This window comes from Ptychodera flava, unplaced genomic scaffold, assembly GCF_041260155.1.
Source record: "Ptychodera flava strain L36383 unplaced genomic scaffold, AS_Pfla_20210202 Scaffold_37__1_contigs__length_1687728_pilon, whole genome shotgun sequence".
Lineage (NCBI taxonomy): Eukaryota > Metazoa > Hemichordata > Enteropneusta > Ptychoderidae > Ptychodera > Ptychodera flava.
In genome coordinates, this window is record NW_027248359.1 from 1,584,491 (window position 1) to 1,599,281 (window position 14,791).

General features: G+C 36.0%; 1 protein-coding gene across 4 annotated transcripts in view; it reads right to left on the reverse strand.

Annotated features, from left to right (window-relative positions):
- The window catches only part of LOC139127814 (tyrosine-protein kinase JAK2-like), a 39,951-nt gene that overhangs the window by 2,107 nt on the left and 23,053 nt on the right, over positions 1–14,791 (reverse strand). Inside the window, exons 2-17 of one of the 4 annotated variants that reach the window (XM_070693683.1) lie at positions 9,342–9,381; positions 8,968–9,116; positions 8,619–8,738; positions 7,769–8,037; positions 7,184–7,403; positions 6,930–7,034; positions 6,552–6,697; positions 5,944–6,069; positions 5,578–5,689; positions 4,418–4,514; positions 4,064–4,163; positions 3,335–3,560; positions 2,875–2,985; positions 2,314–2,480; positions 683–808; positions 32–143 (exon numbers count right to left, since the gene is read on the reverse strand). In XM_070693683.1, coding sequence (XP_070549784.1) covers positions 32–143; positions 683–808; positions 2,314–2,480; positions 2,875–2,985; positions 3,335–3,560; positions 4,064–4,163; positions 4,418–4,514; positions 5,578–5,689; positions 5,944–6,069; positions 6,552–6,697; positions 6,930–7,034; positions 7,184–7,403; positions 7,769–8,037; positions 8,619–8,736 — 2,035 coding nt within the window. In that variant the 5' untranslated portion in view covers positions 8,737–8,738; positions 8,968–9,116; positions 9,342–9,381. Of the gene's footprint in view, positions 1–31; positions 144–682; positions 809–2,313; positions 2,481–2,874; positions 2,986–3,334; positions 3,561–4,063; positions 4,164–4,417; positions 4,515–5,577; positions 5,690–5,943; positions 6,070–6,551; positions 6,698–6,929; positions 7,035–7,183; positions 7,404–7,768; positions 8,038–8,618; positions 8,739–8,967; positions 9,117–9,341; positions 9,465–14,791 lie in introns of those variants that run through there. The other 3 variants (XM_070693682.1, XM_070693681.1, XM_070693680.1) reach the window with 3 other exon arrangements.

Here is a 14,791-nt window from a genome sequence, read left to right on the forward strand (position 1 = left end):
TTGTTTTAACATGAAATAAATGAGTACATACCTAATGTGAGAATTTCCCAGAATAATACTCCAAATGACCAAACATCTGTGTGTACACTGAATGTCATATTTTCAAGTGTCTCCAGTGCCATCCACTGATATGGAAGTTGATCCTGTAATAAAACACAACCTTTTAAAAATTCGTGTAATCCTTGTACGACAAAATCTTGACAAAACTCTCCAATAAATATGTCAACGTTACAGTGACGATTAAACATAGCTCTTTCGAGAAGATGACACAAGAAGATGACACTGTCATTATCATCTACCAATTTTTTGAGCTTAAAGATTAAAAAAAAGACTGACATAAAGTTAGCATGCAGCGATTTCAAGGATAAATGACAAGGTACACAGCCGTCCTCACTTAAAGCAAAATTGATCTCATATAAGTTATTTGTCGTTGGTTCTATATCTCTATTCCACCTGTACTTTAGGGCAACGCTATGTACAGTACAGACATATGCTGTATCCAAACTTACATCACCGTAACTTCCTTATTTTGCCTTACGGTATGGACAGGCCTCGAACTTACCAAATATATTGGAGCCAGACAAACATGATGAATTCCTCCTTAACATTTGCTAGGTGATAATTACTAACAGTTAAATAATAGAGACTTCCAATATTGTATAAGACGTGATATTATGTATACCTTCGATTCCAATCTCAGGAAGCTCTCATCGCTAATCACCTTGTTGGAATAACTGAGATTCGACACCTTGCATGTAAGATCATTACACACAAGTACATGTCTCGTGGAAAGATACCTGTGGACAATCTGAATAAAGAAATGAAAAAACACAATCCGGCTAATAAATGAAGACGCACAATTAAGGATGTTAAATCGTTTTTATAATGAACATATTTGACAAAGCCTTTCATGCATTGTTTACATCATAAACATCCCTGTCATTCTGTCAACATAGGAGGATGCGCATCTGTAAATTGATTGGCTAAGAAACAAGGGTTAAAGGCTGTGAACCCGATTCAAATTGTGTATACATATTCATGAGTGGTTTTCCCACATTGTGTATGAATGAGAACGGTGTAGGACTATGTTGACGCGAACGACACATTTGTAACTACGCGGTGACCTCATCCAAGCGTTCAGCAAACGCCACGTATTTGATATCCGGTGGTAAGATGTTAGTGCTTTCATGAAGTTTACTGTTTATTATCTCGTGTATAAAGATTTTAAATACATTTCCTTTGAAATTGTTAGGATTTATTGTCGATTAAAAGTGACGTGGAAACCCGGAAGTTGTTTCGCCGTATAATAACTACACGGTGCATGTGTGTCGGCGGAGCCTTAGACGCTGCACAGACACGCCTGAGACTGTGCATGGAGGGGCATTCCATACAGATACCCACGTACACTGTAACTGAAGTGGTACGTCCATGGTCAGTGTATACGTGCTCGTACACTGGCGGCCATCTACGTATGAATATGGAGTGGCGACGTCAGATTTGGAGCAAAGTTTCGCCGGCGATTTTTCAGTAACTAGACCTTGAGCATCAAAAATAATTGGTTACACAAAGTAATGCACGTCTGGTTTTGGAAAACTATTCTATTGGGGTCGTTAAAGACGTGACAACGAAAACAACGCAATCGTTAACGGACCTTGCATTGGCCGCGGCCAAAATAACATCGGGGATTCACGAAAAACTACTCCACAGAAGTCGATTTTTCCCCTTCAGACCATGATAATACTTGTTAGGAACGCAAAGAACGAACAACTTGAAAATATATGATGCAGGAGCGCTTTAACGACAATCTGTGTTTTCCCACTGCGGAGAAAACCGGCCAACCGTTACTTGTGAGCGCTCGATGTGCGTGTTGGTTTGACGCATAATCCTCATTATGCATGCAAATTAGGTACCCATCTCTATGCGTGGAAAGTCATTTCTTTTTATTTAAGCCACTGGTAGTACCTGTGAGTATCTCTGTACTTTGATTGGTGACAACAAGGCAAAGAAGCTTTAAAAGTATGTGCCGTGCCCAGCTACGTTAAGCATATTATTATGGTTGCCTTCACACAGTTTGTATCTCTTCTTTTCATCAGGTCTTTGAATAAATGCTTTATTCAAGAATGCGAAGTGAACTGTAATTAAAAAGCAAATATTCCCGCTTAAGGTACAGACATTTTGACTTTCATATACTAATAAAATGTGTGTCTACAGTAATATGGGTACATGAAAAAATAATAGCTTTCTACAGACCTCTGTGAATGTAATATGTGCGTAAAATCATCCTTCAAGTACTTAGAATAAAACCATCCTTACTTTCATCGATGATAGGTATGCCATCCCATTGGCTACATCGAACGCAAACGACAATAGTCTTCTCTGGAACTTAAAATAATTGCCCGAAGCCAGTATATTCCGGTTTTCCACGAGGTATTTCCTGAGGTCGCCGTGTTGAGCGTATTCCAATATCAAATACGGTCGGTCTGAAATGTGTGATTTACTACCAATTAAAACATTATTTGCGTAAAATTAACACCCACCATTTCGTTGACACGTTTGCATTAGCCTTTTCAGGAAAAGCATATATTTTTGCAGTCGGGCGGTAAGAATATAACGACAGTTACTTTAATTTTTAGTAGAGCAAAAGGCCCACTTAAGGCACATACATGTAGCAATGTATAACACAACATCAATGTATTGGACAATGTTATTTTAAAATATATTACTGATCCACACACTTGATCTTTGCGAAAGAGAAGGTTGATTGAGCATTTTGGTATCACAAAAAGCACTATTTATGGATGTGTCGAAATAAAAATATGGAAGCTTATTAAATCGATATTTTCACGTATTTAATCCAATTAACCAGTAACGTACCTCGGTTTGTGGAATATGCAAACAGACTAATGACATTACGATGGGGAGATAATGACTTCAGCACATCAATTTCCCTTCGCACTCTAGCACGAACAGTTCTGTCGTTACTTTCTACAGAGATAGAGCAAGGAATACAAGAACTGACTCATTTTGTCTCAAACATATGTCAAAACCAGATAAACAGTAGATAAACAGCATTTCGGTCACCATGGAATTTTCGCAGACTACAACATTTCGCAAATGATCGACAACGGTACTGAGAAATAGTACGTACTACAACATTACATCTATAAAGCCGCCAATATGAAGTTATATCCTCGTTCGGATGAACAGTCCATTTATCACCCTTTTATATCATTTTTATTGTTGTTTAAAAGTTGTTCTGCTTATGAAAAACCCTTATATGTCTCCCTATATGCACTTGAGCCATCATTGACAAAACATTAAAATGTCGTATTACCTTCTACAATTTTGATGGCTATCTCCCTTGAACGTTCCTGGTTGTCGGGAAAATAAGCCATTCCATGTAGAATCTCTGTAAAGTCGCCGCTATAAATTGTATCTGTTATTTGTATTAGGTTGCGATTGACTTCGAATACCTTTTGTCCGGGAGTTACGTATTCGGACTCATAAAAATCGTCCAATTTCGTATATTGTTTTCCATAGCTGTAATCCTGCGATTCAAGCTTCGATAAGGAAAAAGTGTGGTTAAAAAAAAACGTTATTTACACAGAATGCCTGCACTAAAACTAGCAAGCAGTGGTCTGAATCACAGGTGGAGATGACGAAAAGTTTTAGGTCAATTACGCGATGAGGGAACATATCACAAATGTATTGGTCTTATTAAATTAAAATTACTGGTGCGGAGATTCGATGACTATCATGATAGCTTATTCTCAGTCCGTCCGTCCGTCCGTCTGTCTGTATTTCTGTCTGTCTATGTCCCTGTCTCTCTTTCTCTTTCTGTCGCTGCAATTGAACTCGTAACGAAAAATAAAAAATCCATAAAATTTCACGCTACAGCATTTTACAAATTAAACATATGAAATTGATATTGAGTGAATCACTCGAAAATATAAACTTATACTTGTGTCCCGTTGAGCTCATCGGCAAACCTTACGGTAAGTTATCCTCAAACCAACGTCATATAAAGATCAAATTTGTGCCAACAATGCAAATTATGCCCTACTTCTTCTTTTTCCCGCATGTTCTTTAGAGCTGACAAGAGGCTTGTGAATGTAGGGCGATCAATTGGTCGTCTTCTCCAGCAAGGTAACATTATATTATAACTATAAAAGAGCATAAAGAATTAATACATATTAATGTAATATTATCAATCTTTGCCAGTCTTGATAAATAAATTAGATATACTGTGTCGTAACTGCGAAAAAGTAACAAATGTTATTAAATGCTATGCGGATGATTTACAAATTTGCGATGGTAAACAAGTGACAATAACAGAGTTGACTGAAACATGCTCAAGGAGCAGACGAGGCTGATTACAACACGGAAAGTTTTAAAAATAACAATGACAGCAACTCACACATCTTCGTCACAAGAGTCAGGTCGCAGTAACCGGAAACCTTGTTTTAATTTCGTAACCACATCGGTCTGTTTGAAGCCTTGGTAGGGAGTGAGACCTGAATAGAAAGTCAAGAATTGAAATGAGCATAACAATTGTGCTGAAGACCTTTAAATGCTTGCTGATAAAGAAATGTATTTTGGGGTTATAAGGGGTAGAAACAGACCCGGCTTGGGTATCATATGTTTCTATTTTGTTTTTGTTTTGGGGGATTGTTTTTGAAGTTTAGTATCAGTTAGGGGTCCTAGCCAACAGGATTTCGGTCATCATTGTTAGTGGTCGAATTCTGCTGATTGTTTATTCTTTTACTCCTGCTCCTTCTTCTTCAATTTTATAACACTAGAACTAAAAACCTAAAACATGAAAATAATTTAACGTCCCTTTGCTAATGGGCTGATACGAGTAGTTGAGCACCTGACTATGACTTTGCTTCCATATTGGGTTTTGTGAACTTTAACAAACGAATTTTAAAAAAAAAGGTAAATCTACTTAAAATTTTGTGTAGAATGTATGCCATGAGTGACCTAAATTTGCGATAAACTAGTGAACTGTCACTTGACTATTAGTGCCATATTGCATTTTGAAATAAATCAAATTTGAACTTTGAAAAAAAAAATTCTAAGATACGTATCATACTCTACGTGAGTACTAATTAGTGTGTGTGAAGGTATTTGAATTGATCATGTGATTGCAAATTAACACTAAAATTTTTTGGATCGGTCATTTGGAATAATGGCCATATTACCATTTGCGAAAAACGTGTACGATAACATGAAAAAATAATGAAAACAACTTCTCCGGAACAACAACAAAAAAAAACCAAAAACATTAGCTGAAGCACATTGGTTGAAACTGCGCTTTGCACCGTGACCTTTTTCAAAGTAGTGTAGGTGACCTAGGATGACCTTTGACCGACCATGTACGACATCATCTACGGCTAGGCAAAACTAATTAAATCCTGAAAATTTCAACACAATAAGGGCTGTCTTACATAAAAAAGACAGCCATTTTTTCAAACTAATTTCACAGGCTCCTTCGTGCAACTTTGCACCGCTTGGGCCCCGCTAACGCTGCTTGTAGCTTAAAATGGTTATTTATTCTCACACTTATGGTACACTTACCCCTGGTAAATATTTCCCATAATACTATACCAAAAGTCCAGATATCTGTCTTCATGTTGTACATTCCATATTGAAAGCTCTCCAGTGCAATCCACCTGTAGCAGTCGTCCAACTGAATATAATACACAGACAAAAAACGATTTTACAAATGTTTTAAGAATAAATATTGTTTAAGAGTAAGTCAAAGTTATGTAAGTGTTACGTGATGTTTATTAAAGACGTTATCCATGGAAGTTGTGTCTTTTCGAGGTCGTACGAAGAAAAACAACAACGAATGTTTATTTTGTGTACGGGACCTGAAACAATTTGAAAGTTACACCAGCTTAGATACATTGATACATATAAAGACAGTAAATTACATTTCACCTGATTTGTGACTGTGAAGAACTGACCATCGTCAATAACCCCTGTGCAGTAGCTGAAATTTGAGATTTTGCATCTCATTCCTTCGAAAACGGAAATGTGCTCCATTGCGAGATATCTCCGTACGACCTGCATTGGTATATTTCAATACAGACAATTTCGTGTTATTATATTTTATGTATGATTTTATATATCAGATATACCTGCCCCCTACACTAATTACTGACCGTATTTTCATTTTGATAATTTTCTAAATCCAACGTTTGGCATGGAGTCCGTTTGTTATAGCTCTTTCTATAGAGTCTATAGATATTTCTGTCCGTCCGTCTGTCTGTCCGCCTGTCTGTCTCTGTCTGTCTTTCTCTGTCTGTCTGTCTCTGTCTGTCTCTGTCTGTCTGTCTGTCTTTGTCTGTCTGTCTGTCTGTCTGTCTGTCTGTCTGTCTGTCTGTCTGTCTGTCTGTCTGTCTGTCTGTCTGTCTGTCTGTCTCTCTCTCTCTCTCTCTCTCTCTCTCCTCTCTCTCTCTCTCTCTCTCTCTCTCTCTCTCTCTCTCTCTCTCTCTCTCTCTCTCTCTCTCTCTCTCTCTCTCTCTCTCTCTCTCTCTCTCAGTTACCTTTTTGGAGCATATGTATTTCATCCCTTTAGCAACATCAATCGCAAAAGACAATAGCTGGTTTTTGTTAACACTTTCCCTATTGTCGACTAAATATTTCTTCAAGTTTCCTAATTTTGGACGACCTGTTATCAAGAGCAGCGGTTCTGGAATGTAAAGATTACCTTAAATAGAACATTTTTTTAAAATTTGTCTTCATCTTTAGTGTCATGTGTATACATCAATTCATTTAATACAGAATTTACTGGTTGCGTTTAAATTAGGTACAAATACAAACGTACTTGCTTGGGCAGAATTGGAGTTCCCAGTACAATACTTATGTATACAGTATTTGGTTCAAAATATTCTTACTAAAAATGGCACCGCCTTTAAACTCACCCGATTTAGTACAACAGGCTATGATATTGTCGATGTTTTCATGGAAGTGCAGCATTTTCATAAGGTCTATTTCAGCTTCAATAGCTGATTTAGAAATGGCATTTCCTGTAACAGAAATCAGTAGGTTGACGATCAATCGGAGCAATGTCACAATAAGTCGCTAATGACAAAGTTTAAATTATAATATGTGCTATTTAATTCTTCTGTAGTGCTAAATGATGCGCTAGGCATAAATGTCATTTAAGGTCAATTACCTATTGATTGCTTGATAATGACTTTGGTAGAGCCTTCTTTTCCACCGATAAACCAGCCTTCTCCTTCCTGAAGTTCGAAAAAATCCCCGGCAAATAATGTTGCATCGACGTGTATTCTTTCACGATCAACCTCGAAAACCTGTTGCCCAGATACAAGGTATTCATTGTCTTGCTCTTCACCTAGTTGTGGTTCGACATATTGATCTTCATAGCAGGCAGACTTATGGAAAGAAAATAAAGAATCAAGAACGTCGTTACAATGTTTGCTTGTCTTTTGTTTAGCTTGCCAAAGTGCAATAAAAAGATAAACACATAAGAACGGTTTTGACATTCTGACTCGTCCCACTATCCGAATTTTACGAATGGGTCACTTTCCATTTCATTTACTACAAAATACATTAGAGCACATACACATACTATGTTTCTTGTCTTTTTAACGTAACAAGAGTAAATCAATAAACATCGATAAAAATGACTAAAATGTTGAAAAAATGCATTCTATAAATTTTGAGTCCTTACAGCTGCATTTAAAACTGAGTCACATAACGTTACATCGAAAGTGATCAACGTCTTTAGATTAATCACCTTTCTTTTCAATAAAGATGGTGATAAACCTTCATCGTACTCGTGGACGTCTCCTAATTGACCACTAAAGTAATCGTATTCATAGTCGCCGTCATTGTTTAGGATATCGACTATGTTATTGTTAACAGGATTATCGTCATAGCTATATCTTTGACCTGCATCATCCAAGACTGTTACATTGCCAAGCGTTTCAATACGTAATTCTTCATACGGATCTGACTCCTCAGAAATTTCATCCGAGAGTGAATATTTTGAGTGTCTCTTCTCGCCTGGTTAAAAAAAGAAAGTGTAACCTTATCTACTGATATTTATATATCATGCTGCAATCATTTCATTAGCGGAACAGATTATACTTTGGTCTTTAGACAAGAAAATAAAAATAAAGGGTGATACCGTAAGTCGTATTAAAGGAGCTATATAATGGTACCTATTACTCGAGTAATACATGCGATCGTAAGATATGTAGATTTTACAGTAGTACATTTTCTTCAGGTGCTTATATATAAGTATCAAGTAAGCACCTGAAGTAAATACAACTATTTGAATTGCCAGAAAGTTCTGAACATGACTAATTTAATTTAGCGTAATTGAGGAAAGTGACTCAAATGAGGTGATAAACATCAAGTGACCCAAATGATGTGATATCTATCTATCTATCTATCTATCTATCTATCTATCTATCTATCTATCTATATATATATATATATATATATATATATATATATATATATATATATATATATATATATATATATATATATATATATATATATAATTTATTATAACTATTTGTACTTTATTATTTTTTTTTTTGATTTTTTATGCAAACAATCGTATCTGTAAATCCTACCTGAATTCCTGTGCTTGAAACTGCATATTATTACTATAGCAATGGTTGTTACTAAAAGCGCCGCGGCCAATGACGTAGAAATGGCGATGTCTTGTTCGAGAGGCTCGCTTTCTGACATTGCTGAACAAAATCAACAAATCAACACTATGATTTGGGGATCCCCTACAGCCAGAAAGCTCCGTTAGTGACGTCATTTCAACGTGAGGTATTCTTTGAGAGAGGCCATAGTCACCGTTAAATAAAACGGTGTTACAATTACTGGAAGCACATTTAGTCATGAACTGTATCTTAGAAGTCTTTCAATGAAATGTATTTAAATTTATCCAAAGTTTAAATACTTTTTTCGTACTTGTGTTCCTTTAAGGTTTAAAGTTAACAGCCTGCATTTTTTGCCGACTTCAAACATATTTATTTTTCAAACATCCAATATAACTCAGCGGCACTTTTTATGAAGCATTTGTTATATCTCAGAGATATTTCATGACGTCCACGGGAAAACTGAAACATATGAAGTATTGTAGTAAAGAGTCACGACGAAGGTATTAAAACAAGAAATCAAGTAAGAATAACCAGGCATTTCAAGCTAGCAGGGGAAGCATAGAGACGTGAAGTGCCTAAAACCAAGATACTAACAAAACATGCACAGATCAAACATTTACTGGCTAATTACTGAAGATCACTCTGCACATTATGTGTATATTTACCGAATCTTTACCTCCTTACCTTAGAAGCAGACCAACGATATCATTTATACATTTCATACCTATATAAACATGCGCAAGACGGCTTCAAGAGTCGACATAGTCTGTTCGAGAATGCGTTCGTCGGTGTAACCGTAAAAGCGTTCGTTAATAATTGACTACAACATGACCCTAGGGACCTCATTGATCCGGTGATTGCTCTGGTCTCCATAAAGTACACTGACATTTAATAAAAAATCTTTATGCGTGATTAATTATTTTACTAACAAACTGAAATATAAAACAAAGGTTTTGATATGTTAACATCACTGTGTGATACTCAAATTGACAAGCCGAACAATTCACAATTGGAGTTACTGTAACAATTCAATATGGTTGAAGCTACCTTTTAAAACAATAACATAAATTTTGCAACTTACACGAGTGTAAGGTCAACTGTTTAAGAATCGGTAATCAATAATACTAATATATTTTCAAGTTGTGTTATGCTTGATTTCTTCAGAATTTTAGGACACTAATACATTATTATCTGATGTCTTATTTTCTGAACAAATGAATTACGATGGGGAAGATTGGAAAGAAAGTAATACTTACCAAATCGTGACAATGGCAAAGGTTTATTTATATAAGCAAATTTTGAAAGAAATTATAAACTTTGCAATGGTCGTGATATCGGTTGTCCCAGACGGAGAAATACACAACGATAGAGCCAAGTTCTTGAATTTAACTTAGTGCAATTGTTACTTTCTCTGGCAGTCGTTCATTTGAGGATGTGAATGAAAAGGGGAATAATTACTACTCACGGATGGCCAACGATGAACGGTTGGTTTTGTGCTTTACTAAGATTGGTGGCAGTTCTTTGAAGGTGCTGGGTGATCGAATGTAATAAAACTTGTTAAATTTGATATTGATATTCGTAGAATTGTGCCATGGTTTTATAATATCACCCTCACATGATCCCAGTGTCATAATCTCAAACCAATAAAATAGTTGAAACTATCAGCTGCTTAAAATAATATATGTTAATTTGTTTACTTTTAATATCTGGCACGGCATGGCAGACATGGCCGAAATATTTGCGAAAAAAAATATAATAATGAAACTAGTGTTTAGTTTCGATGTCGCAAATACATCTGGATATCAAACATGATATCTTGTTAATGCAAATTATTGATCTTGTCAACCAAAGTATTGAAATCAATCAGTAGATGGTTGAACTTTCGTGACCAAATCAGGAATGATTTAGGATTATGTCAAATGCCGTTTAGTCAGAAAAATAACGTCAGAGCTTCTGGCTAAATTATTACTACAGCCCTAGTTGTATTGATGAGAGTGGGTAGCCACCATTCGTAAATATATGATGACACGAGGATACGGAAAACTATTTCAACTTTTATAAGGCTGGATGTTAAGGGGAATGAATGAGTTGATAAATCAACAACATGGGCAGAGAGAGAACATAAGGCGGATGTCTATTGATTGACTACAGGTCAGAGGTCAATTGGCAAAAGGTTACGGCGAAAGTAAAGCTTGTGCTGATATAAGCTTGTAATGATATGCTCCACCGCTGAATTTTTATTGTTTTTTAATGTCAGATTTTAATGCTGTGTCTTTCGCTTTGTGTATTGTTACTGTGTGCTTCTTTTCTGTACTTTTTTAACTATGGACGATTTTTTAATAATTTGTCTGAAATAAAAACCTAATAATAATACACTGCATGAAAACGCAATAATACAGATAAATTCACATTAATGAGTTGCCTGTATTATAGAGTAATACACGCGATTCACATGAATCCACGTGAATACAGGCTTGCTGAATACAAGCTATGGATTCTTGACTGTATTCATCTGTATATGCACTCTTCAGCTAAAATACAGACAATAATCCATGCTAATACAGTAAGTATTATCGTGTTTTTATGCAGTGTGTACAATAATAATAAAGCAATGGCATAAGATCACCTAAGATATAAAGAAGATATTGATGATTATATTTACCATGTTTGTAATACACTTAATTGTATTCAGAATATTGCGAATGCAGGTTGAGGAACAAATTATGATTTTACGTTGTTATTATCATCATTTTTCTCGTCAACATAGTCAGCATCATCACCACCATCACCACCACCACCATCATAAGCATCATCATCATCATCATCGTATTTATCCGTTTCGACAATGAAATCTCCACCAAATTTGCCATCGTGCACAAATGAGTAGAATATGTTTTACAAACATTATCCTAAAGTAACGAGTGCCATTTAATGCCAATCAAGATTGCACGTTTATTCATTGATTTCAATCCCGAACCCAATACAGCACATAGTTATTTTATTGCTGTCGACTTGTTTATATTTGTGCTTTAATTTTAGGGAAATAGAACGAAATAAATTAATTTTATTTGGTAGTTGAACTGCAAATCATGTATGAATATTCTAAGAACAAACATTTGCTAATCGTAGTGGACCTAGGGGAGCATCGTTGTTACGGTGTCGCTGTATTCTTCAAGGCTTATCGTACAAACACGAACACTGACCCTGTTGATCTGGCTTTTCCGCATTTGCTGATGCATGTTGTTTGTCCAAAAGGTGTAGCATTGGATAACACAAATATATCCATAGTAATGAATGGGTGCAAACTTTGTGATCGCGGAGTTGGTGGACGGAAATTCTTTTAGTAATGTAATCAGTACTGGTACTCAGTCTTAAGCCCTCAGTAGCTATGTTTGACTGATTTACATCAAGAGTATTTCTTAGATCTGCTGTCAAGTCAGTGGTGACGTCACATGATAAACACCCACACAAAGCGTGCTCATTTAATTAGTTTCGTTACTATTGTCCTTTGTGCGAAATACAGGTGGCGCGATTGGACATGCTATTTCCTAGTATCAGGTACATGAATTCATTCTTGTCCACACATAATTCATTTTTGTATAACAAAGTCCCGTGCTCATTTAATTAGTTTCGTTACTTTTGTCCTATGTGCCGAAAAAGAGTTTCTTCTCGTACAGAAATAGAATCAGACTATGTCGACCATGATGTATCACACTAATCAATAATTCGGGAGTTGGGCGTGGTCTCTAGAAATTTGGAGTTTATCTTCTTACTTACCGTGTTCTTTTTGTGTTTAGTTTTGTTTTGTTCTGCCTTTAAATTCCGAAATGTCATCAAAGTTTGTTTTTCACCTAAACATCAACTGAATTAACTGGTACTACCATAATAATCGAAAAACCACTCCTGCATTAACGAATCCGAGGACGTACGCCCTCGCTTGTCAGAGTGGGTGAAAGGTCATGTAAGTCAATACTGTAGTCAAGCAACACATGTATCAAGAGCTTCAAAGCACATGAAATTATCGCTAGTATCGAAAGATGCTTACACGCTTCGTCATTTTGAATAGCAATTTTCGTTTCCTATTCCTTTGTATTGGTTGATTCATACTCAGAGTTCGGCTTTTGATACATATTACCCATCTCGAAAGCTCGTATTTGTTTGACACGTTTCAAACTGCATTGGTCAACATCTTGAAAGAGAACATGTACAAGAAAAAGCATTGGCGGTGATAAATACTAAACATATATAACATTGTTTGCTAAACCTAAAAATATGTTCCCCTTCTTCTTCTAAATTGAATTATAGCATTAATAGTAAATGTGTATTAACATAAATTTATTTAGGAAATGCTCGTACAATTAAAACTTCCTCTGCCGTATGTTTCGTCAGATCCTTTTTTATTTGGTCAGCAGCTTAGGTAGTCTTACTCTATCTTTTGTAGAAGTAGTTGGTAGAGACCAAAATTATTTGGGTCATAGTTCACACTCAGTTTCTTTTACTTTTAGAATTATCATGACAACATCTGTAAACGCCAATCAAGAAGAGATCCGAGGTTTTAGATGCCGTGAAAATAAGCTTACTCGATCATTGCATCAATTTTAAAATAAGACAAAACAATACCTTTCACAAAACAAGGATTTTCGTTCCCCGTTGAATTCCACAGTTACTTTTTTAAGAAGTCAAACGGTTGTGCTCAGTAGCTATAATTATCGAATTTCCAATTACGTCAAAGACATTCACCAGTGTACCGCCAGAAATGTATCGAATCTTACCCTAGGACAATCGTACAATTGTGCGACGTTCTAATATTTCAATATAAATAAAGACTTTGGCGCTGTTTCCTCGTAAGCTTTATGAAAAACATCGGTGTTTCATTTAAAGATCCTAGTGATGTTTGTTTGTAGAGTAACGAAATAGCGCGTACAAACTTATGCAATACATCAGCGTTTTAAGAGGACTTTGGTTTCTGCCTTGTCGGCATGATATACCAAGTGACCCGACGCGTTCAGTTGCATTCAAAGTACATTGCGTTAGATCAGTAAATAGCGTCTACCCTATCAATAACCTTCGAGGATGTTAAAACCAGCTGATATGGTCAAACAATTGAAAATGCAAATGTAGAGTTTCGATACCCTTGCCTGAGGACAAACATGTTTTGTCGAATATCATGACCAATTGTTCCACAAAAACGCACACATGCAAAGTCTCTCTCTCTCTCTCTCTCTCTCTCTCTCTCTCCTCTCTCTCTCTCTCTCTCTCTCTCTCATCGTAGACCAGTAATATTACATCCTTCCTTTAACAGCTCCCATTAAGAGGAGCATTTATCACCGGCAACGTATTTCGATAGATAGAACAATATATGTCATGACCTGTGTTCTTTACCTGTTTAATAATTGGGGTGTCATTTTATCTTCTGAGGCTATTTCGAGTAGTTTTGTGCCGTTATGAAAGTTTAGTTTCTGCTTAGGGAAGCGAAGCAAAATATCCCATATCAGAGTACAAGCGTCCAGACATAATTAAAACAATTTTAAGCCAATGCCGATAGTTCATAAGGTAGTCATTGTCTGGTCTACTTTGACTGTAAGAAAAAGTAAAATAATTACTTCAAAATGAATTGTCTATCCAAATATACATGAGAATATTAGACTTTTCTCTTTACATGACCAATATATCTTTGTTCCCGTGACATGTAAATAAGGGAACAAGCATTCTTAACTGCAAGGGGGCGAAAGAAAACAAAATGTCGACGAAAAGATGACTGACTTCAGAATTCAATGTTATAACGAGAGGCCTCCAACTTATCGACAAATGAAAACCATACCAATTTATCACTCTGTACAGGACAGAACAGTCACTATAACGAAACACCTGTTTGTTCGATGATTTATGATTATTTATAGTTTGCATCTGTAGACACCGCATTGCTTACTCAGTTTGCAAAAGTGTGGCAGTGAGAAATAAGATCAGCAGTTGACTATCAGAGGGGTACTGCAATGGTCGACAAATTGGTCGTCAAAAGGTGTTAGGTTAAACAAATATTTTCCCTCTTAATCACCATATTCTAGTTGAGTGCGTTAATTTACGTATTAAAACTGTGAAATTGCACTAATAAAAATAGATATGTACAGGAACAA